The sequence below is a fragment of the Pristis pectinata genome, chromosome 16, assembly GCF_009764475.1.
Source record: "Pristis pectinata isolate sPriPec2 chromosome 16, sPriPec2.1.pri, whole genome shotgun sequence".
In the NCBI taxonomy this organism is placed as follows: domain Eukaryota; kingdom Metazoa; phylum Chordata; class Chondrichthyes; order Rhinopristiformes; family Pristidae; genus Pristis; species Pristis pectinata.
The window spans coordinates 21,288,518-21,315,096 of record NC_067420.1 but is presented as its reverse complement, the minus strand read 5'-3'; the positions used below and the strand labels follow the sequence as shown (position 1 = coordinate 21,315,096).

General features: G+C 39.8%; 1 protein-coding gene across 1 annotated transcript in view; it reads right to left on the bottom strand.

Annotated features, from left to right (window-relative positions):
* Window positions 1–24,683, bottom strand: part of ada (adenosine deaminase) — a 50,447-nt gene extending 25,764 nt beyond the window's left edge. The window contains exons 1-3 of the mRNA XM_052031096.1: window positions 24,507–24,683; window positions 14,408–14,469; window positions 8,469–8,591 (exon numbers count right to left, since the gene is read on the bottom strand). Of these exons, the coding sequence (XP_051887056.1) occupies window positions 8,469–8,591; window positions 14,408–14,469; window positions 24,507–24,566 (245 nt within the window). The 5' untranslated portion in view covers window positions 24,567–24,683. The remainder of the gene's footprint in view (window positions 1–8,468; window positions 8,592–14,407; window positions 14,470–24,506) is intronic.
* Between the last annotated feature and the right edge of the window lie 1,896 nt (window positions 24,684–26,579).

Below are 26,579 nucleotides of genomic sequence, written 5' to 3'. Positions count from 1 at the left end.
CCTTCCCTCCACAATAAGCAGAAATTGGAGCTTTTTTAGGAAAACTATACCCTTCTCTGTTCACTCAGAAAGAGAAAACAGGAGTGAAGCTGGGTAAAGCTCAGGAGTGAGACACCATGGTCACACGTCCTGTGCACAGGATCACCAGCCTCACTTTTTTTTCTTTTTCAATCTTTTTATTAGTTTCCAAATTAATACAGATTAATATATAGCATCAATGATTGTACATGTAATACAAAGAGATCGAGAGCAATTATGACATAGATAATCATAAAAAGTAAAAGAAATAAAAACTTTAGATCTCACGATCTTAGTAGATGAATATAGAATAAAAGAGAAAGAAAAAGATTTATTGTATATATTAAAAAAATCCCCAAATCAATAAAAAAAATTGTAAATAATATAACTAAACTATAAAGAAAATTTCAAAAAAAAGGAAAAAACTGGACTGAAATTTCTCAATAAAAAATGGAGCAATATTATGTCGTCAATTCCATTCCTTTAAATTGAAAAGTTATTGAAAAGGGATCTATATCATATGAAAGTATTGAATAAACAGACTCCAAATGTCTTCAAATTTAAGCGAAGGATCAACAGTACCACTCCTAATTTTTTCCAAGTTTAGACATGATATAGTTTGAGAAAACCATTGAAAAGTAGTAGGGGATATTGGATCCTTCCATTTAAGCAAAATGGATCGTTTGGGCAACGCTTTTCAATGGCCAATATAATGTTATGTAATTCACTGGAACTTCCTCCATTCAGAGCCTCCTTTTGTTTTCACAATCCCCCTGCATAAAGTCATCATAGGTCTGTTGATCCAGCCTGCAGTTCAGTGGTTTGGAGTCACTCATGGCACAGGTGTCAATTAGGGTATTTCATTGCATGTGCATGGTGGGGTGATGGTGACATGCACATGCACCAAATGGCTCATTGTGTATAAAGGAATGACTCAAATTGCTCCTGTTTTGAGGTAAATATACTAAATTATCACATGCTATTGGTTGAGGGGACGAAGTTAGGAACTTCCAAATAGTGTCTCCTCATATCCATGGCAGCCTTTTCTGACACTGTACTATGACTTCAGTAGCAAGAACTCTTTAAACACTGACTCACATCCCAGCAGTCAGTGCAGCAATCACAGGACAACAGCAAGCTCTTTATGCAGCTCCTGATGGAAAGCACAGAGCCCCATGCTTAGTGGATGAACTTGTGTTGTAAATGCTGCACTGCTAATTTTCACAGAATTTTGCCTTTTTTCAGAAAACTGGAGTGGGCATAAGTACTTAATGCAGCACCCTTTTATTTCTCCAATAAAGAATTGATTCAAACTTCTAAGCAGGTCTGTTTTAAAAAAATCTTGTCCCTAGACCTTTCACCACTATTTTTCTGTACCCTCAAAAGAAGATTAATTTACTTGTTCCTTATGGACCTGACCATTTGCACACTGCCTGCTTTTGGAAATGCTTAGAAGTTAAAAAGGTGTTATATAAATGCAAGTTATTTCCTTTTCAGGTTGTTTCACCATTGATTCAAATGTCTGTTTAACTCCCCATTTCTGTACTTATGACTGTAACTGAAAATAAATTAATTTGTTAGAATAACAAAGTTGCCTGGAAATTCATTCATGAGCTGCTGGCATTATCAACACTATTCAGCAGGAAAGTCAACTTTTACCAGAATGGTATGTGATAATACATCTCGTTAACGGGGATTCTTGGCCTGTAAGGTGGGTAGACAGAGATTCCCCATTACATTCCCCAGGAATGCAAGAAGCAGAAGAGTAGTGGACTCTGCCCAATTCATCATGGGCACATCCTCCCTACTATTGCTAGTATCTACAGGAGGCACTGCTTCAGGATGGCAACATCCATCAAAGATCCCCACCATCTGGGCCATACACCTTTTTGCAGCTACTACTGGGCAGGAGGTACAGAAGCCTAAAGTCCCACACCACCAGATTCAAGAACAGCTACTTCCCTTCAATCATTCAGTCTTGAACCAACCGGCAAAACCCTAATCACTACAGTTTAGCAACACCATGACCACTTTAATCACTTTGTACTAAAACAGACTTTGTTTTCTTTTTGTTCTAATTGTGTTCCTTCTTGTAAAAATTGTGTATAATTTATGGTTGATTTATCTTTTTCTTGTGAATGCTGCTTTTATGATGCTATTTGCCTGTGATGCTGCTGCAAGTAAGTTTTTCATTCCACCTGTGCACATGACAATAAACTCCACTTTGACTTTGAACATGGAGGTGTGTAATCTTTTATTTAAATTATTCCTGGAAGTTTTAATGTGTTTTTATTAGCAATGTTTGTAATTAAAATATTTTATTCAATATAAACAATTTTTTTTAATAAATGTCTCTGGCTGCCTGATATTAAAAAAACATTAAGCTCACTAGCAGGTTTTGATAGAAGAAAAAGCTCCACCTAAGCATTGCCTTCTGTTAAGAGCTATCAGAGTGCGACAGGATGGGGCTACAGAGGCCAAGCTGCCAACAAGACCACACCACTTGACTCAAGGAAAAAGAGCTAGCAAAATCAGCTCTGCACTTCTGGGCAAGATGAGTGGGAGAGGGTGACAACACTGGGTCAATTCCAGTATGATCTGGGCCAATAAGGCAGGGTCAGTTGCTTTCTTTTTATACTTACCTTCTAGCTACTAGAAGGGAACTCCCTTTCACTTGTGGTGAGCAGTTACAACAAGCTCTTGTCCTGGAAGGGCAAGCTTCCAGCTGGAGCATGCCACCACAAGTGTCTGCACTCAGGCACAGCTGGCTGAGAGGCAAAAAGCAAGGGCATTGCTTGCAAAATGTTGCTTGGAAGCAAAATGCTGAACTCGAGGGAGAACAGCACTTTCACACTTTGCAAAGCCATTCAAACTTGTGGAACTGGCCAGACAACCTGGCACTGGATCTGCTGTAACCCAAGTTAAAACCTGAGACTACACAGAGGAACAGAGACTCAGTGGCCACCAATTTTGCCTGCCTGGAAACAGAAATGTGATCCATCAGCCTCTTAAAACTATCAACAGCTGGCACAGATGTGCCTATCAACCCTAGAGAATGAATGATGTCCTCTTGGCCCTACATGATCTGCTGCACGAGGTTATAGATCAACTTCTCCATGCTCTTTGCCATTGCGTGCAATCTATTTGACATTCTTGACCACACATCAAACATTTCACCGTCGATCTACACTAACTTTCCCATGGATTCTTCCTTATCAGACTTCACCCAAGCCCTCTGGGACAATGCTAATGCAAGGACTCTCCTTCTGGAGGAGGAGTATACTGGACTTGCCTCACCTCCTGCCCGATTGCAGATCAGTCACAAAAAAAAAGGCACACCCCTAGAGTCATTGCCCTTTGTAGGGCCAATATCTGAACTGATGCTGAGGGATAGCAGGCACAATGACACAATATGCCCTTCTGCCTTCACTTTCTCTTCATTCTGCCCTCCCTCCTCCACTGCTTCTGATGCCCTTGATGTTGAGTTTGGAACACTAGTTGTTGTTGCCTCTCCTGAGAGCCTACTATAATAGAGGTAAGAAAGAGCTAATGAAAACGTGCCTGCACCATTATGCCGAGATCACAAGCTAAAACTGCGATCCCAGTGCATCAGCGTGAATTGGTTGAGTGAGCCATGCATCAAAGAATTAATGCATCTGTAATGGAGCAGATGTATGTAAAAGTATATTTACCTTGAAATGCATGTTTACTCACTAAATGGGATCTGATTGAACTTTGTGTACTCAATGATGTTTGATTAGAAATGGGGAAAAAACAGGGTGCTTCTGTAGAATCACGAGAGTCCAGATACTGTGATATCTACAGGTCCACCTGGATATGGATTTCAACCATAAATTGCACTTAACAGATGGTTCAAAGATAGTAAACCAAATGGAGCAATTCAGAAATCAATAGCTCAAAGTCTGTCATTTTAAAAATCACAAGTTCAGCACTGCATTATCAGTTTAGCATTCTGCCTTCACTACTGAACTATTTTGCTGGTGCTGGTGAATGCATAAAGTTAGCATGATGTAGGGGACAAGATAAAGTAGTAAAACTGCTTCAAGTAATGTGACATTGTGAATCTATAGAAATCCCAATAACAAGCATTTATCAGCAACAAATTACTGAGAAATTGGTAATACAATAATATGCTACAAAAGGTTAATAACCTAAGGCATCAATTCTCTTTGTATGTGATAGCAAAGTTTAAATTATGTTAAATTTTTCCTTCTCCTTGCTAAAACAAGGTTTGCTCTACTGTCACTCTTGTTACTTCAAAGCACCTAGCACAGTCTCCAGCCCTCTTCCCAACAAGTCAGGCATTGTACACATTTTATCTGTTATTAATGTTGTCCTTCCTGAAAATTTAATTGTTGCCCATTCCTCTTCTTCCCAGGTAAACCCTTGGGATCAAGGATGACTTTCTTCCACTCCAGTTTTGTGGGTTCTGAAGTGCTTAAAGAGGCCAATGTTTGAACTTCAGATGGTGTGGAAAGATGAGTAGATCGTGAGATGGTCCACTTCTCCTGCTGCTCACACAGGGCTGTGTGCTCCTGATGCGAGGAAGCTTTGAGAACACCCTTGAATCTTTTCCCTGTCTATCTGTGATCACTTTTCATGGCAGAACTATTAATGTCGTATTTCTTGCAGATTAATTGTTGCCCATGACATCATCAGCACACTTACCAATACCATTATTCAACTTTTTTTTTATGCTTCAAAATTTCACTGCCAGATTCCTTCTGCTTTTCAGGTAAACGCTGCTTCCACCTTCTGTTCAATGACTTGTGCTTTGCTGTCTGATGTCAAGTCATGAATGAGCTGATACATCCTCCAGTTTAAACGTGCAAGATTAAACAATTTTATTCAACTTGACTGGACAATTATACCTTGAGCCACAACTTCATCTGCCTTCCCAGAAGCTTCTTTGATAAGGAGAAGGACATTGTCATTGAAGAATTCAAGGGGAAAATGGGAAAATGGTAAAATTCTAGAACATGTCAACATTGAAAGGGAGAAGGTATTCAATGTCTTACCATACTGTCACAAACCAGCAACAAAAGAAACACACTGAGCATGATTCAGTGTTAAAAACTATTTTATTAATCACTACTTATGATAATACGTAAAATAAAAGTAAAAATGTTAGTATGTTAGAATTCAAAAATGTTAAACCTCGAATGTTAACCCCAAAACTAAACTCTTCGTGTGTGTGTGTGTGTGTGTGACAAAGTCCAAAACTCCCAGTTCCTGAATGGTTCTTAAAGTTCAGTTCCGCAAGCCATAAGGTGAAACATGAGCAAGGGCTTCTTCAACAACCACCGTTGTCTGAAGATAAGATGTAGATGTAGAAAAACTTAGAGAGAGTACATACGAAATCCAAATGTTCCACGATGGAACCCAAACGACACTCCAGTGTTTACTCGGTAGTGACTTCCTCACCCCGAAAAGCATCCGAACCGTGGTCGTCCACACACAAATACCTGTTTCCTTCTACAGGTCAGCAACAAAGTGAACTCCACCGGATTACTTCCAACTTCCATACATGGATTTCAGTGGCAAACACAGTTATTGTTTCTCATCCATCGATAGAGAAAACAAGCAGGCTGGTGTCTCTCTCCCTTCTCTCTCTCTCTTTCTTCTTCTTCTGACTTCTTCAACAACGTCATTACGTCCTTTATCTTCTATTGACGTAAGCACGCCCCACACACACATACACACACACTCTCTATCTTAAAGGGACTTTCACTGAGTCCGTAACAATACTTAAAGGTGGATAAATCCCCAGGGCCTGATGAGACGCATCACAGGCTGCTGCAAGGAGTGAGGGGTGGTGGGCAAGGGAGGAGATTTCTGGGGTTCTAAGATATTTTAAATCTTTGCTTGCCACAGAAGAGGTGCCAACTGACAGAAGGGCAACAAATGTGGTACCCTTATTCAAGAAGGGCAACAGAATAAGCTAGGTAATTACAGGCCTGAGAGTCCATCATCAGCAGTGGGGAAATTACCAGAAAACATTCTGACAGACAGGATTAATCTGTATTTGAAAAGGCAAGGATTAATCAAAGATAGTCAGTACAGGTTGATAGGGGAGATCCCACCTGATCAATTTGATTGAATTCTTCTGAGGTTACAAAATGTATTGATGAGAACAGTATGGTTGATGCAGTCTACGTAGACTTCAGTAAGACCTATGAAAAGATAACACCTGGGAGACTGGTCCAAAAAGGTCAGAGGACATTAGTTCCAAAATTGGATCCAAAATTAGCTTGGTAATAAGAGGCAGAGGGTGATGGTACACGGATGTTTCTGTGAAACCTGAGACCAGTGGTGTACCACAAGGATTGGTGCTGAGACCCTTACTTATACACATTCATGATTTGGGTATGAATGCAGGAGGTATGACTAGCAAGTTTGCAGATGACATGAAAAAAAACAATGATATTGATAGTGAAGATGACAGTTGTAGGCTACAGAATGATTTTGGCGAGTTCATTAGATGCACAAAGCAATGGCAAATTAAATTTAATCCTAAAAAGTGCAAGATGATGCACTTTAGGAGGACTAACAAGGATAGGACATACACAATAAATGGTAAGGCCTTCGGAAGTATTGAGGAACTGAAGGACCTTGGCATTCAAGTCCAAGGATCCCTGAAGGATGTAGCACAGGTAGACAAGGTGGTGAAGAAAGCTTACAGGATACTTGCCTTCATTAGCCATTACATAGGACAGGATATAGCTGGAGTACTGTGTAGATTTCTGGTTGCCACACTCTCTAGAAAAGCATGATTGCACTGGAGAGGGGTGCAGAGGAGATTCACCAGGATGTTGCCTGGGAAGTGGTTATGAGAGACTAGTTAAGTTGGTTTGGTTTCCCTTAGAAACTAGGAACAGAGGTATGCAAAATGATGAGGGGCATATATAGTAGAAAACTTTTCCCCATAGCAGAGGTCTCTAAAAGTAGAGGGCACAGGTTTAGGGTCAGGGGCAAGAGGTTTAGAAGAGATCTGTGGAAGAACTTTTTCCACTCAGAGTATGATTGGAATCACTGGGTGGTGGAGGCAGATGCTCTTACAGCATTTATGAAGCACATGGATGAGCATTTGAACTGGCAATGCATAGACGGCTAGCACCAAGTGCTGGTAAATAGGATTACTACAGATAGGTATTTGATGGTTGGCATGAACATGGTGGACTGAAGGGCCTGTTTTTGTGCTGTATCACTCTAAGTTACCGAATGAGCAGGATATGTTGCTTGACCTTGAGCAAGTTTCAAATTTCATAGATGTCAAGGGTGTTTACTTCAACTTTGCTATATTAGCTGCCTAAATACCTAGAGCTTCCAATGCAACTGAGTTGGTCACCAGCAGGCTTCATTTCTCTTTTCATTGCCCAAAATTAACCCAGTTTTGGTCAGACTAATTACCCACATTCTGTCCTGGTTAATCTTTCACCTCACCACAAGAAAAGCCCATTTTCTCAATAGACATTTCATAACTTCTGCTTGCAAGTCCCTCCACAGCTTTGCCTCACATCCTTCTCCATCTCAACATGCCATTTCTACTCCATCCAGCTTATTTCGTTCCTCCCTTTTTGCTCTCTTATCAACTGAGCCTGTATTCACCGTACAACAGTGGTGCAGGTCTCACTTTCCTGACCCCTCCACATCACCGCATCTCTCCCTGTTTGCAGAAGCCTATTTAATTTGATCATCCAGTATCTTCCTTCACTCTCCTTTCAGATTTGAAGGCCAATTATAACCTTGGCTGTCTAGGTGTACAACTAAAGCGGCTGAAGTGATTGACCAATGCTTTCCCTTGTACTGGGTTTGTAACCTGCTGGAAGGCAATGAATAGATTCTTCTAATTTTACATTCGAGGTTCCAGTGTTATTCCACTGTAATTTAAACCCAAGATCTCCTCAAGGGCACCTTCCTCCTATAGCCAGAAGAACCAGGAGCAGGGAGCTGGAGAAGTGGAAGTGCTCCTATGCGACCTCACAGGCAAATAGTGTGGTTCTTGTACCCTGGTCTTCATCTTCCTCCACCAACTTTGACGTCATCCTAACCACACAGTTAAATCTGGTGTTGAGCACAGTTCCTTTAGGATCCCTGCAACATCCACCTAACAGCGATTCCCTACTCCCATCCGTCAGACAAGAGAGTTATGGGTCAAACAGAGGGGGGAGGGGGAATTAATATTTACCAGCCTCATCAGAACGCTGGACAGGGGTTGAAACTGGAGCTTTATTTTCCTTATTGCCTCTTAACAGTTCCTTGATGTCACCTTGCAAGTCCAAACTTATATAACCATATTCTTTAGAGAACACAATATATAATTCAGACCAAGTTGATCACTTGCCTTAAAAAGGTTTGAAAGTCAAAAGTAAAACCAAATCATGGTTTCAATAAATACACCAAAATAATAAAGTAGTAGCTTCACTTACGCAATAGCTGGCATGTAATAGCTAAATCTTTCAAGGAACTGAGTGAGATCGAGGGGTTCATCATATCCAATGTAGCACAAAAGTTCTTCCACTGTGTCTGCTGGCATTTTAATTCCTCGTTTTCTATAGAGAGGATATAGACAATTACACCAAATGGTTATAGTGAATTCCATAATATTCATTATACATAATCATTATTGAAGTTATATAATGTAAAACATGTCATGCAGAGAATTTGGGACAACTACAGCATTTTGCAAATGAATCTTTCACTAATAAGGCAGTAACATCTTGAAACCGGTGTGGGAATTTCAGTCGTACAGCCCCTTTTCTGGCAAATAGTCTTACTCCAATGCCAAAATGCAGAAGATTGAGAAAACTGTTGGAAGAGTGGTGAGGGGATGGGGAGTGACTGGGGGGGGGGGGGGGGTGGGGAGGAGGAACTGTACACAGACTAGAAGTAGTTGTGGAGACAATGGTTGACTATGGGGACACACAGGATGAAGAAATTAAGAAACAAGAAGAATTGGGAGACCCAGGAGAAACACGAGTCAACATGGTTCAGTAAAGACACGTTCAGCATCCAGAATGCTGAGTTGATGCAGGATTGGACAAAACAGGACAGGAGAACAATTGAAATAGTCAAGGCATAAATAAAGATAAGAATGGCTGAGGCTGAAGTAGTAATGTGAAAAGGAGAGAGCCGTAGATCCATTGGCATTTCCAGAGGCATTACTAGGATGGGAATCTACTCTGGAAACATTCTGATCATGGCTTGATAGGCAAAGGTGAACCAAATGAGGCCAGATCAAAAGCAAGACAACAATGGAGTTAAAAGTGTCAAATGCTACAACGGAATTATCAAGTTTGTTGTAGGTGGAAAACGCATCAGGCCCTTGCATACAAATCAAAAGTCGTCCATGTGTGGCCAGCCATTTCAATGACTGTTGTTCCTCCTCCCCGCTGCACCATTTTGAATCTGATGTAAAGAAGCCATCTGATTTCCTGCAACCCACCATTCCCCAACCCCAGCATATGAATTGCGAGCTGTTCATCGATGCATAAAACTCATGAGCAGCAGAGTGTGAATATTCAAATCACACCCAATCATAAAAATGATTTATGCCTTTACTGGGATCTTTGGACAGGTGTCTCACTGCTCCACCCTACTGATTTGCACCGAATGTGAAAGTCAATCTAGCTCCCCAATCCAATGATCAATCCATGGGATATCTCTTGCCGATATAATGCAAGTGCATCAAATGTGTTGAATCATGTACACTTAATTGAAGCACTTTGGTGTGGCCAGAGAATGATTCATCTTAAGTGCAAAAAGATAGCTTATTGGATAAGTATCTATCCAAAACCTGCAACAAAACCTGATGTCATGGAAGACCACCACAGGTCAGATCTGCAATTATAGACACTGCAAAATAATCAACACATCTAGGGAATTATTTCTAACCATATGTGCAGTAACATTCAGCGCGAGTATCCTATTTTTAAACTGTATACATGCACAACTATGCTTTTTCAGTTATTAAATATTCTTTACATAACTTCCCTCAATGTTATATTCAGTCTACTTCTATTAATTCAAAATTAACGCACCTTCGAATAAAAGCATTTCTTGGATGATTTCAATTCAACTGAATAGATAGTTTGTAAATATTTCAGGAGGAAGGGACTACCATGGGAGCTTAACTATTTTTACTGCTGTAGATCAAAATGATTATAAAGACAAATTTTAAAATAGGAATGTTATTCACCAATACTTTTCTGTGCCAAGTGCAAAAAAATAATTTGAAGTTAGTAAACAATATTTAATATCACCAGAAGAACATTATGAAATAGATTTTCATTGAAGCAAGTGGCTCTTGAAAAGTGGAGAATGAACAATGGGCTAGAAATTCTTTTTTGTAGCATTGCCAGGATCAATTTTATCTGAAACCCAATCACTAAACAGGATTGGGTACTTTCTCCAGGCACAGTGCTATTCTGCAAATTTAATTGGTTGCTAGTGCACATGACCACAAATACATGGAGGCCATATGGCAAGAGCAGTGTCGTCAATTTACCCAAGGCATTTTGGCCATTGCAGAAGTTCCCTGATGAAAATAGAACTGCTTGGCTTAGAGATCCTCTCTCCACCCAATGCAACATCAGATTCAACCAATTGCAAGACAAAGCTGAATATGATAACTTTTTAAATAACTAATGTAACCAATTTATGCCCTTGCCAAATTTGCCCTATAGTTTCCATTTTTTTAAAATTGTTTACAGATTGAACTACATCCTTTTGGCATGAGATCACTACCCATAATTAGCACCCATGGTCACCCAAAGTCCAAACTTACCTAGCCTGGAAAGGAAGGGGCCCTTTTGCTGATGCAGCCAGTTTAAAGGACATCAAACAACATACTGGAGATGCCCCACCCCAGAACTCTGACAGCTTTGACAACTGGCAAAGATTCATGTTTGTTATCCCTGACTCATCTTCCTATCCACAAAAAGGGCATTCAGTACTGTGACGAGATGAGCTGTTGACAAAAATCTCTAAAAACACAACTTGAACTTTGTGACACTGATCTAAAGTTATTTCTTTCTTTTTCAATCTTTTTATTAGTTTTCAAATTAATACAGATTAATATATCAATGTTTATACATGTAATACAAATAGATCAGGAGAACAATCATGACATGGATAATCATAAAGAACAATAAAGTATAAAAAATCTGTAGATCCAACGATCTGTTAGTGAATGAATATATTATAAAAGAAAAAGATTTATTATAAAATATAAAAGAAAAAAAATCCCCAAAACAATAAGAAAAATTATAAACAATATATCAAACCAAACTAAGCTAAAGAAAAAAAAAATTTAAAACAGGAAAAAAACTGGACTAAAATTTCTCAATAGAACGAGCGCAATATTATGTCATCAACTCCATTCCTCTAAGTTGAAAGGTTATTATAAAGGGGATCTATGTCATGTGAAAATATTGAATAAATGGACTCCAAACTCCCTCAAATTTAAGTGAAGAATCAACAGTACCACTCCTAAATTTTTCCAAGTTTAAACATGATATAGTTTGAGAGAACCATTGAAAAGTAGTAGGGGGTATTGGATCCTTCCACTTAAGCAAAATGGATCGTTTGGCCATTAATGTAACAAAGGCAATTATACGGTTAGCGGAAGCAGATAGATGGCCAGATTCTATCCTTGGTAAACCAAAAATTGCAGTGATAGGATGAGGTTGTAAATCAATCTTCAATACATTTGAAATAATGTTAAAAATATCTTTCCAATATTTTTCCAAAAGAGGACAGGACTAGAGTTATTTCAGTAGTTTTAATGGTTTCTTTCCCATCTGTCCACTTATCCAATCAGATGACTTTATGGTTATTGGTGAGTGACTGTCCTAAACAGTAGGAATGGTACTGAAGTCCAAGGAAACTACAGAAGGCATTAGTAATGGCATATAAGTAATGACATAAATTAATCGACTTAGTAAAAAGATGGAGAAAATAATTGATTTGATGGACAAATTTCCATGAGTTGATTGTTTCCATTCAAGAACATCAAAAGAAACAAGGAAAGATGAGTGCCTTTGGAACTTGCCTGCTGGACTTCCAGAAGGTATTTGATAAGGCTTTGCACAAGATATTATTGGAAAAAGAGGAGGAAACAGAACTGGAAATACCCTTGTTAAATGGGTCATTAATTGAGGTGGAGATAAAAAGATTATATTCAAATTGGCAGAACATTACAAACACTGTTTCCGAACAGTCTGTAATTACTCCAGAGTTTTTCATCACTCACATTATTTAATTGGATGACTAGGGTGCTGCATACCAAAAATTGTAAACTGTACTGCTCCCTTCCGAACGGTCCATAAATGCATGAACACTACCTCATTATTCCTCTCTTGCACTATTTATTTTTCTAACTCATAGTAATTTTTATATCTTGCACTGTGCTGCTGTCACAAAACAGATTTCACAACAAATGTCAGTGATAATAAACCTGATTCTAATTTTGATGAGCAGTTGAGAGAAGGTGGTTACAAAGAAACAAACAAACAGTCTCAGGGAGTCTTAAAACTGACAACAGACAGATATGCAAAGCCACTTCCTCTGGACATTTTCTTAATATTTAGTAACCAGGTGTTGTGCATAGACAAAGGGAATTAAAAATAAAAACAGAAAATTGTTGAAAAACTGACCAGATCGGGCAGCATCAGTGGAAATCAGTGACTGCTTCAGGTCAATAATCTTCCATCAGATCTGCTGCTACCTTATTTTTTGCATGTTTCCAATATTTTCTGTTTTTATCCTACCACCTGCAGTATTTTGCATTCTGGAAGGGAATTAAGTGCCCAGATAGACAAATTCCTAAGTGCACTTTTGTTTTTAAAAATCTAAAGGCTAATGAAATGTTACATTTTATTACATGGGGTCTGGAATACAGAAGGGATTCAGTTGCACATAACCTTGGCCAAGTTTCAGGAAATGAAATGATGATTTGTGAAGGGATACTGAGAAAATTCAGAATCGTGCAATGACATGAAGGGTTGAATAATGAACACGGGTTACATAAACTTGGTTTGTATTCCCTTGTGCTAAGGAGACTGTGGATGGTCAAAATGCTTAAAATGGTAATGGTAGATATCAAAAAACTCTTTAGTCTTGTATAGGGATTCAGAAAAAAGGGCATGATCTTAAAATCAGACCTGGGGTCATTTTTTTTGTATTTTACCATAAGCAATGGATATTGCTGGCAGGCCATCTCTTTAGTCATTTAACAAAATTGGGGATATGGAAAAAATCTGGATTTCTTCCTCAACGTCTATGAGTGTTGGGTTGAATGAAACTTTCTTGGCCAAAATTGACCTTTTTTGTGATAGGGAGATTTAAGGATCTGGAATAAAGGCAGGTAAATGGGATTTTGTATTTGAGGTTTGACAGCCTTCTAGGAATTAAAGTAAATTGCAAGTCAATGCTGTGAGCAAGCCACCAGAAAAATTATTAAGACTTTTACTTTAAATTACATTTCTGTCAAACTCACATTTATTAGTCATGCAACATGGAACACAAAGAGAATTGGAACTTGGTAACTATGATAATTGTTGTGCATCTAAAAATAATTGGAATGAATAACAAAATCATGAATACAGTGAAGGATCATCCACTTGGGTCTATTCACTTTCCAGTTGGTGGGGGAAGGTAGTGCAGGTAAAGAACAGACCCGATGGATGACGGGTGATGGGAAGGTTGGAACGGAACAGCAAATCTTCAGGAGTACGTCATACCAGAGCTGGAAATCCTTGACAGAGACCAGTCATACACCAAATGAAAAGAGACTTCAAAAGGCCAAAAGGACCTAGGTCATAAATACCAAGGATATTTGCACTTAAAAGTATGAAACGAATTGCCTTGAAATCCAAGTCTATAACCAGAAATTCTGAATGATCTGTCAAACAACCAAGTTCTCATCTGAAAAATGACCTGTGAATCAGCCCACTGTTTATTCCAAAAATACAGATAAAGCTTAATTTTAGCATTTAGCTAAAATTTTCTAATGGGCACATTTCACTTTTGTTAGAATCATGACACTTACTAATTACCACATCCTCATCCATAATTATTACAAAGATACAAACAATGTACCTTAGGAAGGATATTAACTATGCCTTAGTTCAAAAGCTTTGAAATACTCTTAAAATGCCATTAAGACACTCAAAAATTATTCCACAATAAATAATTCACTGATTCGCAGACTGTTTTCTTCTTTCCAGAACATGAAAATAGTTAACACTTCTTATTTGTGTCTGAAGTGTATGGTATAAGCATGGATCCAGCATGCTTGGACCTTTTTCAATGCAAATGACAACATGTCTGATTTGACATTTCAACAATAGACCACACATCAACTTACTTGCTAAAGTACAAAATTGTTTCAGGTTTTATAGCCCCATCGAGATGAAGGTGAATTTCTATCTGTAATAAAAAGACATGAAAATGTCATGTTAGTTATACAATTCCTATACAATTCTAATAAATATGGAACTTGGTAACTCCTTTATCCCATTCACTTTCCTGCCCAATCCCAATATTCTTTAGTTTCCTCGAGAGACCAAAGATGTGTCAAATTCTACTTTGAATAAACTTGCAGTAACTGAGCATCTACTGTCCTCTACAATTATGTCAAAGATTTAGAATGAAGAAATTTCTCCTTTTGTCAGCCCTAAGGGCTCCACCAGTCCTGAAACAATCCAGCTGGAATGAAAAGCTTTTCAGTGAACTAATCCCATAAAGTGGTCTCAGAAACATGTATGTGGTCTAATGAAATCACTTCTCATTCTTCTACACTTCACTGCAGATTAATTTTAATCAATCTCTTCTCATTAATATAAACCTCTCATTCCAGAATCCACTCTAGTGAATCTACATCTGTATCACCTCAAGTAGAGGTATCAAGATTACACAAAGTACCAAGGAAATGGTGTTACTTGTCCAATTACAACACACCTTGCCTTTTGAACTCCAGATTCTTTGTATAAAAGGCCAACATCCCATCCACCTTATTGTTTGCTGAGTACATTAGATTTTTTTTGTGTATTAGTTAAATCAAGGCAAACACAGCAGGGCAAATGATGTGTAGATACATGGGAGCTGTGGAAAACCAGTGTGATCCAAGGCCACTACAACTGCAGTAAATGTCTGCAGCTCGAGGAATTTCAACGCAGAGCTAATGACTAGAGTCCAAGACCAAAACTGCCATGGAATGGTAAAGTTACCTGGACACTTTGATGCAGGTGGCAATTATATCCCCTAGATTAAGTTATAGCAGCCAGACAGATGTCAAGCATCTCAGACTCTAGGAGGACACTCTGCTGGCTAGAAGGAGAGGTTGTGAACCAAGAACAGAGTGAAGGAAGGTCACATGAACAACACTCCGGTCAGTGGGATTGTGAAAACACAGCTGAAATAGCTTCTCATCGTGAGCTATTCCACTGTGAACCATCTGCAGAACAGAAAAAGCAGATGGGGAAGTTTTGAGAACTGACATCTTGCGAAAGGATCAGTCTGATAAACTGCAAAAGCACAAACAGCTTCTCTGATAATGAAAGAACTTGTGGTTGGGATAAGTGTGGAATAGTGCCAGCAGGAACTTGTATGCGTTTCTTTAATGCCTTCTTATATGGACAAGGACTGAACTTATAGCTGTATAATTGGCATTAAAGAATGAAGCAACGTTTGTAAAATATGCAAAGAAATGTATAACAAGGTGCCTTGTGAGATAACCAACAGCAGTCACTCTGGAGATCAACCACTGAAGAAGAACCTGAGTCAGGGACTCAGAGAAGAACTTGCCAAGAGTGAACTCCAGCCAGGTTCATCAAGAGTGGGTAATATCTGAATACAAGTAGTGGGTTTTGGAAGCTTTCAAAGTAAACTAAAGTGTTGTGCAACTAAGAGGGTTGTGAAGGTAAACTCAAGAGTTAAGTAATTGTTTGGAATTACATAGTGAATCTTTGAGTTGTTGGAACTAATCGCAAACAAAGTATAATAGACAAAGTCATTTTCTAGTGTATTTTATCATGTGCTGCCTTTAATTGGCAACAAAGTACTGCAGAAATGGTCAGTCAAGAGGGACAGAAAGGTGCAACAAGTGAGGCAGATACAGAGATAGAGAAGGTAAAATTGGACAGCCTGAGCCCTTGCAGTTGTCCAACAGGAATGCAACTCCTGCAGCCTGTGTGGCCAAGAGCAGGCACTGCTGAAAGGATCAGCAAACTGACCACCTCACCATAGCACAAGGGGACCGTTCAAGGTGGGGGGAGTGAAAAGTCATGTAATAGTGATAGAGGAAATTACTTCTGTACTGTTCTCTACAGGCACAGATGTGTGTCCTGAGAGTTATATGCCAGGATTAAAGGAATCTTCACGAGGCTGGAGATTAACTTGGAATCTAGTTAAAAAAAAATGAAAACAAACTGTAAAATACTATGCAAGTAAAAAAAATTAGCAGGCATTAATTTCGGTCCCTTACAGACTGAGACAAATTATAATGAAGAATAAGGAAATAGAAGTAGATTTAGTGGCCAACTTCACAGAAGACTTATAAAACTTCCTGGAAACAGGGGAGAACAGTGTGTCCAGTGGGAATGAGGAGTTGAAGGAAATTCACAAGCAAAAAAAAAACTAGTATTGGAGTAATCAATGGAACTGAATGCGAATAAAAGACCCAGGACCTAATGATCAGAATCCACAGATTTTGAAACGGATAGCTATGAAGACAGTGCATGCACTGGCTGTCTTCCATCAAATTTCATACAATTCTCAAACAGTTCCCACAAAGCAGAAGGTAGCAGCTATAAGCCCATTATTTAAAAAGTGGGGGGGGGGGGGGGCGAGGAGAAAGGAGGAAACAACAGAAGTTAACCTGACATCAGTAGTAAGGAAATGCTGAAATCTATTATTAATGAAGTGGAAGTGTAGCATTCAGAAAATTATAATAGAATTAGGAAAGGTCAAATGGATTCAAGACTGATGCAAGTTTAGCTGATCTGCAAAATATTTTGATCTTGTAACATGCAGGATATTCAAAGAGAAATCAATGGATATGGTGTACTTGGACTTCCAAAACTAAAGAAAAGGTGCCACAAGAGAGGTTACTGAACAAAATTAGACCACGTGGAATTAGGAATAATTTGCTGGCACAGATCTGGGATTAGTCAATTGACAGAAAATAGAGAGTAATGGGTCATTTTTGGGTTGTGAAGCTGTGACTAATGGGCTGCTGCTTGGATAGGTGCTCAAACCTCAGCCGTTCAATCTATGTCAATGATTTAGATGAGGGGACAAGTGTAATATATCCTAGGGTTGTTGATGATACAATATTGTGCCTTGTGAGAAGGATGCAGAGGCTTCAAGAGGATAGAGAAAGACAAAGACGTGGCAGATGGGGAAAAAACTGAGAGATCATCCACTTTGGTAAAAAAATATATAGACAGGGTATTTCTTAATGGCAAGAAATTGAAAGGTGCTGTGTTCAGAGGCATCCAGATATCTTCAAACACAATTCACAAAGTCCAGGAAAGTGGTGCCAAGGTAGCAAATCTGCCATGACCTTATTGTACAACAGAGCAGATGCAAGGGGCTGAAGGGCCTACCTCTACTATTTTTATGTTGTTGAGTTCTTTCATCAACTGGCATTAAAAGAATAGTAACTGAGGGAGCACCGTGGTGCACAATATATGCTGCTTCCTCAGAATTCCAGAGACCCAGGAGCCCTGAGTGCTCTGTGTAGAATTTAACATGTTCGCCCTGTGACTACAGGATTTCCTCTAGGAGCTCCAGTTTTCTCCCACATCCCAAAGACATGCTGGTTTGTTGGTCAATTGGCCACTGTAAATTGCCTCAAGTGGTTGGCAGGAGTGTGTGTGTGTTTGTGCGTGTGTGTGAAAAATAGGATTAGCGTACATGGGTATTTGTTGGTGAGCACAAATACCATAGGCTAGAAGGCTCATTTCCATGCTGTACGACTATGAGCTATGTCTAAGAAAAAAAGGCTCATAACTATGGTGGCCCAGTAACACTAACCAGAACATCAATGATGTGATGAAGAGAGCCTAATGCTAGATATCTTCTGCTAATGGACACTTACAACCACTGATGATGTACTGGAGTCCCAACCAAGCAAGTTTGCAAATAATTTTCTGCTGTTCTTGTTCTCCAAACTTCAAAAAAATTTGATTCACTGCCATCCTGACCCTCCAAATCCCTTCTACAGCCCTTCCCTGCCCCCGACCTCTCACCCAAATACATACTTAACTTACTGGTAGCTGAGTTAACTTTATAGTGGAAGACCACAGCTTGCGAAGGTATAGTAGGACACCCATCTGGTCCCTCCACGACATGTCTGGACAATGTAAATAGTGCTTATGCTTCAAAATCACCAACAATAGATAATTGGGAGAGAGGCGCAGGGTCAGCTCTTCCTGTATCCATTTGGACCTGCAGTTCTCTCTGCCATTTTGACCACTGTAAAGCAAATGTAATTGAATTCCTTCCTTTTGCATCTTCCCTCATGTTGCCAATCCTCAAGGATTACCTGGGAGTCTCCAGGAATCAAGATTAATTCTGTAGTTACTGGAGCATACCCCTAGGAGACAAATGGGTTTCAAAAAAAAAGTAAGCTTTTTCTTTCTACAATTTTTTTTGAATACTTTCATTCAAAAGCACTGGAGAGGGAATAAAAGGCCGTTCTACCAGCAGGAAAGCCTTCAGGCATATGGCCAACCAAACTTGGCAACCCTACTTAAGTACTTGCCCTTTGAAACACAAGTTGTGTTTAGATTGAGTCAAGGAGGCCAGATTCTCCTGTCAAATTGAACAAGCAACCAAATCACCAATAGCACCGGCAATTCACCTACTGCAATCAAATAAGGGTCAAGCATTTTAAAATCACTTGGGTTTCTGACACCCCCCATATTCACTTGCTTAAAGCAACTGCTATGCACAAATCCTGATCCAAGGCCAGTTTAAGCAAATTTTGCCCCTACCATAACACCTTAAAACAATTTTATCATTGTACGGAGATGAAAGCATGGAACAATATATGCCTGGATTAACATAAATACACAATACGACTCTGATGTTGCAGTGCTAGCCAATGTATAATTCAAATTAACAGGCAAACACATGCCCAAGAAGGAAGCACGCAAGATCCCACTCCTAGAGAGGCATTAACCGCAAGATATGCAAACCTTCTTAAATTTACCTTGAATTAATTAATCTCCTTTGGAAAAACATTTAAATTTACACACAATGTGGGGAGTTCTATGCAAGTACAGACACCCAAGTACTTGACCTGGCAGTAGAACATGAGATTATTATTGTACTTTAACATAGAGCTAAAAGCAGCATTTCAAAATAAAAGCAATCATTATAACATGTCTTTAATATAGCAAAATCTGATCCATACAAGGATGGGGAAGATGGGCAAAGATTTGAGAGCAGTAAGTTTTTAATGATTAGCTGAAACAAGTTACAATTGATGGAGTTAGGAATTTTTACGTATGGAATTCCAGACCTTAAAGCCATCAATATATCAGGAGACTCTCTGTGGTTTGACCTGGAGTCTGGTAATTTATGAAAATTCCTGGAGTTCCAGAGACTTGCTTGGGAATTCCAGGTCACCTGAAGAAGTTGAGCTTGACTTTGTGTGCTGAAAGTCAAGCCCCAGTAGGCACATCCAAACTTCAGCCTGGTAGCTCACTCACTCCCTTCAGTCCATTCCACATGACATCAGGAGGCCACGCATGCAACAGCTGGAGCTTTTAGCTTGAGATGTCTCAAGATCAGCTCCTTGGGGAAGTTCATCAGTTTGGGGTTTGGGAGGGGCGGGGGTGGGGGGTGGAAGCAATATAATTGGGAATGCTCAAGAGACCAGAATTGGAGGAGTGCAGATACCACAGAAGAAAAGGAATGGAATGAAAGGCCACAGAATAGTGATAGAGGTCTGTGTCTGTCTCTGTGTCTGGAAAAGAGTGAGACGTGGAGCAATTCAAAGGATGGGTGAAAATTTTAAAATTGAGACATTGCTTAACTAGAACTCAGAGTACATCTCTGAATGCAGAGCTGATCGGTGATCTTAAGATTCTTATCAATTTGTGCCTTTATTTTTTGCGTCAATGCAAATAAAAAAATCATTTGTGCCTGGTCTTAAGTGTTCGCGTCCATTTTTGGGAAAAATCCCATTCATCTGTATTTTGGACCAAGAACTTCCCAACAGAATTCACACTAGTGCCTGTGCCATTTCCCCAGCATTGGCTGCACGTGGTGATCTGTTGGCACGCATTACTCCTTGTTCAACAGAAGGAGCAATGAATGCAAAAACAAGTTTTCACTCATTGTCATAAAAAGTGCAAACCATGCAGCAATTTGGGTGGTTTGCACCCACTCACACGTCCATTCCCAGCATGGTATATGATCAGCTGCTCCATATGGAACCCAGGACACCATCTTCGCAGCCCCCCCCCCCCCCACCACACACACCCTGTTTCTCCCTCCCCAACTCACCTTTCCCTCATCTGCAGGTCAGTCTTTGTACTCCTCATAATGTACAATCCCACCCAGTTTTGTGTGTTCAGCAAACTTAGAAATATTACATTTAGTTCCATCATCAAAATTACTAATACATATTGTGAATAACTTGGACCCCAAGCACCGATCTCTGAGCTACCCCTTGCATCACATGTCACCCCAAAATGATTCACTGCTCCGTGTTAACCAGGTATCAATCCAGTAAATATATTACTCCCAATCCTAAGTGTTTTAGTTTTGCACACTAACCTCTACGTGGCACTCATCAAAGGCCTTCAGAAAACCCACTGGGTTTTCCTTAGCTATTCTACCACCCACATCCTCAAATATTCAAGTACATCTTTTAAATATAATTTCCCTTTCATAAATTGACATTGAGTATGTCTAATTCCATATATCATCTAAGCATCCTATTAACACATCTTAAAATAGACCAGCATTTTCCCTCTTACTGGCATCAGGCTACCCAGTTATTTTGTTCCCCCATTTTCTCTTTCATGTCCTCTTTCTTTTTTAAAAAAAGTGAGATTACATTTGTCACCATCCAATCGTCAGTGATCGTTCCAAGTCTGTGGAATGTTGGGCCATACCACCAATGCATCCATTATTTCCATACTAGCTATGCTGGGGTGCAGATCATCACTTTTCAGCCCCATTAAATTCTCCAGCACTATTTTTTTCACTAATACTATTTTCTTCTAATTCCTCCTTTTCATTAGTCTCATAGTTCCCTAACATTTCTGGAAAGTTGTCTGTCCTCTGCTACGAAGACGGAAAAAAATTTGTTGAATTGCTCTTCTGTTTCTTTGTTCTCCATTATAAATTCATTTGTTTCTAACTGAAAGCAACCCACGTTTGTCATTACTGACTTTTTTTTTCTTTTTAACATACCTTTAGAATCTATGACCAAATTTTTTGCTTCTTGCAAGTTTATTCTCATGATCTATTTTTGCCAAATTTTAAACTGCTCCCAATCTTCAGCCTTAATACTTTTTTTCCCAAGCAACTTCATATGACTCCTTTTTAGATACAAATACTATCCTTAACTATTTTAATTGGGCTAAAAAGGAACATTGCTGCATTTGTTCCTTATACGTTAGCCAGAACCTATCCTGTCACATCTTTCAAATAAGTTCTCCAACCTATCATCACCAACTCATCACCAGTTTTGGATAACTTCAAGTATAATACGAGTGGATTGATGGAAGCTAGCCAAGGGAGAAAGGGCATGTTCAAATCTTTGAGCAACACCAGTGTGAATCAGGATCTCAGTCAGAAATAAGGTTAGTTAAGTGGAATTGGGTAATGTTGAAGAGATGTGCTCTGTAGATCATCTTGTGATTAAGTATGACATCAAGATTACAAACAGCCTGCTTCAGCTTCAAACAGTTGCAAGAGAGAGAGATGGACACTACAGCTAGAGAACAGAGAAAAAAATGTATGTGAAGAGGGGTAGGGGATGGTGCAATTGAAAATAGGGGTGAAGTTTTCTTAAAGTATGCGGTACTGATTTCACAATTTTTTTGGTGACCCCTGATTTGGCATTAGCACAATGTGCATTTAGTACTCCTAACATAGGTCAACTCCAGTTTCTGGCCAAATGGGCAATTGGATATGATCCAAGTTTTGGATGATTTCAAGCTTATAAAACTGACAAATTCTAGGAATAACAAGGGTGTGTGCATCTCAGTCAGAAATAAGCTCAAGCAGTTGGATGACTGATATTGATATGAGGAGACATGCTTTGTAGACCATCTCAGGGCCAGGTATACCATCACAATTACAGTGTGCTTCAGCCTCACCTTATTCCCAAGGAGATGAATGGAACCAATGCCTAGGAGAACGATTTCTGGCAGGGACTGAAGGAAATGGCTTCAGTTTCTCCCTTGGTTATTTGGATGTCATTTTTGCTTTTATAAACATACAAATACAAGAATTTATGCATATGAAAATAATTAGGAGGAACCCTTTGAACCTGCTCCACCATCTATTAAGATCATGTATGATGTTCTATCCCGGCACCATATTCCAGTGCTAAATCCATATACTTTGATTCCCTCAACACCCTGAAATCTACTGATCTCAGTTTTGAATGAATACAATGACCAAGCTTCCATAGTACAGAATTCCAAAAGTTCACCACTGTCTCAGTAAAGGGATTTTTCCTCATGTCACTCCTATAAAGCTTACCCCTTATCCTAAAACTGTATCCCAGTCTTAGACTCCTCAGTCAGGGTAAGCTCCTCATTACATGTAGCCTGACAAGTCCTTTAAGAATTTTGTGTTTTGCTGAAAGCTCCTCTCATTCTTCTAAACTAAAGAATACAGTCCCAGTTTTTGCAATCTTTCATCAGACTGCAACCGACCATCCCCGGAAACAGTCAAGCAAATCTTCACTATATTCTCTCTATGACAAGTACATCTTTCCTTAGGGAAAACCACCAAAACTGTACACATTGCTCCTCATGCAGACTCTCCATTATTGCTTTAAGACTTCCTTACTTTTGTAACAAAGCTGACATCACCAACTTTTATTGATGTACTATAGAAAGGATCCTATCTGGATGTATCACAGCTTGGTACGGCAACTGCTCTGCCCAGGGCCACAAGAAACTGCAGAGAGCTGTGGACACAGCCCAACGCATCATGGACACCAGCCTCCCCTCCTTGGACTCTGTCTTTACCTCTCACTGTCTTGGTGAGGCAGCCAGCATAATCAAAGACCCCACCCACCCGGGACATTCTCTCTTCTCTCCTCTTCCATCAGGTAGAAGATACAGGAGCCTGAAGCCACGCACCACCAGACTTAAGGACAACTTCTACCCCACTGTGATAAGACTATTGAACAGTTCCCTTATACAATGAGATGGACTATGACCTCATGATCTACCTTGTTGTGACCTTGCACCTTATTGCACTGCAATGTCTCTGTAGCTGTGACACTTTACTCCATACTGTTATTGTTTATACCTGTACTACATCAATGCAATCTGTACTAACCCCATGTAACTGCACCATGTAATGAATTGACCTGTACCATCGGTACGTAAGGCAAGCTTTTCACTGTGCCTTGGTACAAGTGACAATAATAAACCAATATTATTTGCCCTCCCATTTGCTTGTTGTATCCACCTGTTGGTATCTGCGACATGTATGCAAGCACAACTGGGTCCTTTTTAAAATCAACACCACCCAATCTCCCAACATTTGACAAATACTCTACCTTTTTTGTAAATTATGCATCAAAGGACCTTATTTTTTCACATGTATATTTCTTTGGCTCCATCATTCAGTACCAGCTGTTCGACAAGCAATCTTACAGTTTAGAGAGAGTGCAGGAACCAGGAGTCGATAAATGAGACTGAGGTGGATTTACCTTAGATGTGGAATATATTCAGCACAGTGTGGAAACTACAATTTATCGCAGGGTTACTCTTGCTCCCCCAACTACAAACCAAATTTTATTTTAGGCTTTACAGCAGCAATTGCAAAAGGTTCTCAAGATCTTATGCATCACTTCAGCTTGTTTTATACTATCACCAAAACATGCAATTTTATAATGGCAATAATCCCAAAAATGTTAATCGTTTCTATTTTGAACATTAATCTCCATTAGGATTACAGCACTAATAATCTGTCCTGTTCTGAGACCAAACAAGCCAATCTAACCATTAGAACATTTGCTTTAAATCGCCCTGAAGCAGGTCCGAACAATCGAAACAAGTTGAATTTAGCAGATAAGTAAATGAAAATAATGCATAGCCAAAGCCAGGAGTCATTGCTGATGGGAATTTTCCTCTTTAGCACAGTATCTATTGTTACACTCGCATTTCGGTAACGCGTTTTGATACAAAAAAGGTTTACGGTAACAACATGCAACCGCCTCGCTGGCAAAGCAACGAGATAAAGTCTGCTCGTCTTACCCTGGCTTTGTTAAATTTCTGCATGTTGTTTGTCGAGTTCTGTGCCATGCTGAGGCTCATGTTTCCCCTGTGAGTCTGACAGTTTCGGAGGCGCAAAGTGCAGTTATTTCCTCTTACTTGTTGGACAACCAACTAACCAGCTTCCAGTCACCTGGGGCCATTTTATGGACCTTAGTCCCGCCTTGGTTCCGCCTACTGATCCAATGCCAGGATCTGCCACCCGGAATTCCAGTGCCCCGTTGTTTCCCGCGGACACGCTAACAGTGCAATTAACAAATGGGAATAGTTGTACACGGCTTCCAGCGAGTACAAGCCGAGGGTAAAACTGAAGCTAAAGCTGGTTCACTATTGGAATTAAAGGACTAGCAGGAAATGTATCCCTGGCTACCACTGTTACATCATCAGAGGGTGAATCTGCTTATGTCAGTGTTTAACAGCTCAGGCCGATTCACCGCGAGTAACGCTAGGGCATGCTTGAAACTCATGCTTCATTCCACTGGCCACACAGGCTTTGCCCCCGGTGAGCAAATGGTCCTGTAGCCATTTGTTTCCCTTTCTCCACCCCACCACCAGCCGATGGGACCTGGATACATTACCTCCGTGATGTGTAATGTACTGTAGTGTGCTGCAAAAAAGCTAATTGTCATGTCATGTACATCCTGTGTATGTAATAATAAACTTGAACCTACGTGCAGCTCACACTCCGGCAGTGAGGGAGGCTGCAACAGCAATTTTAACCCTGCTCGCCCGGTGGCGAACAAACGTGCGCGGAATGCGGTTAAAACGGTCACACAAAGTCACCCACTTGGAACGTGTTGCCTTCCTGCACATTTTAATTTGCCCGTTGAAGCAGGGGAAAAGTAACAAGTTAACCAGATGTGCGTGTATAAAGAAGCCAGACATCAGGGCAACTTGGCTGTAAAGAAAACCCGGGCCAGAGGGATAACCTGTTTCCTTGTGGACTAGGACTTATCAAAGAAATGTTTGTCGTGCCGTGGTCCCAACCGCTACACCAACAACCGTGCTCTCCTGAAAACCCTCCTACACAATTATAGAGATGTGTGTCTCAACACCCAACTTGATCAACCCTGCCCACACCCACACAACTACAGAAGTTAAAATCAGAGTGAATGAATCAATCAAAGGGTGATCCCACTTGAGGATTTGGGAGAATTAATCTGCTACTTTGGACGCTTTGTGTTCTTTTCCATTAGCTGTTCAAACAACTCTTGGGTGATAGAATCTGACTTAGAAACAGTAAATGGTTGGCAACAATAATTTGGAATACAGTACTGTGTTCAACCACTCATAATTCCGAGATTTCACTCCAACTGTTCCTGGTTGCTTTGCCGGCCCATTAGTTTTGCTGGTGCACATTACCAATGTTATCCACTGTTTTCCATCTGGCCTCTTGTGAAGCAGGCTGGGACATTTTCCACACTGAAGAAATATAAGTAAACTTGCTGATGTTATTTTTGTTGAACACATTTTTATTAGAGGAATTCAGTTTAAAAATCCAGTTTGGGACTTTGGAATGCTGACATGCATACATGTTTCTGATGTAACCAAACTTGAAATGTGAGCATAACACAGAAGGCATGTTAAAATTAATAAGACTCAAAGGATGCAAGAGATTTGAAAAAAAAGAAACATACTGTAAAATAGTGATAAGACCACGTGGAGAACAGACTAAAGACACCTGCATTCAATGTTACGTCAATTGATTCATACACAGAGGAAGGTAAATATTTGATTTGGAGCTGGACCATAAGAATGAGGCGAATTAGATTAAATAAATATTGTCATGTTGCTGGGATCGTATCATAGAATATTTATGCCACAGAAGGAGGCCATTCTGCCCATCATGGCTGTGATAGTTATAAAAGAGTGGCCCAGCCTAATCCCACTTTTCAGCACTGGGTGTATAGCCCTGCAGGTCACCGCACTTAAAGTACACATCCAAATACGTTTTAAATCTGACAAGTGTTTCTGCCTCTACCACCCTTTCAGGAAGTGGTTTCCTGACCCAACTATCCTCATTTTCCCTCTAATCCTTCTAACAGTTACTTTAAA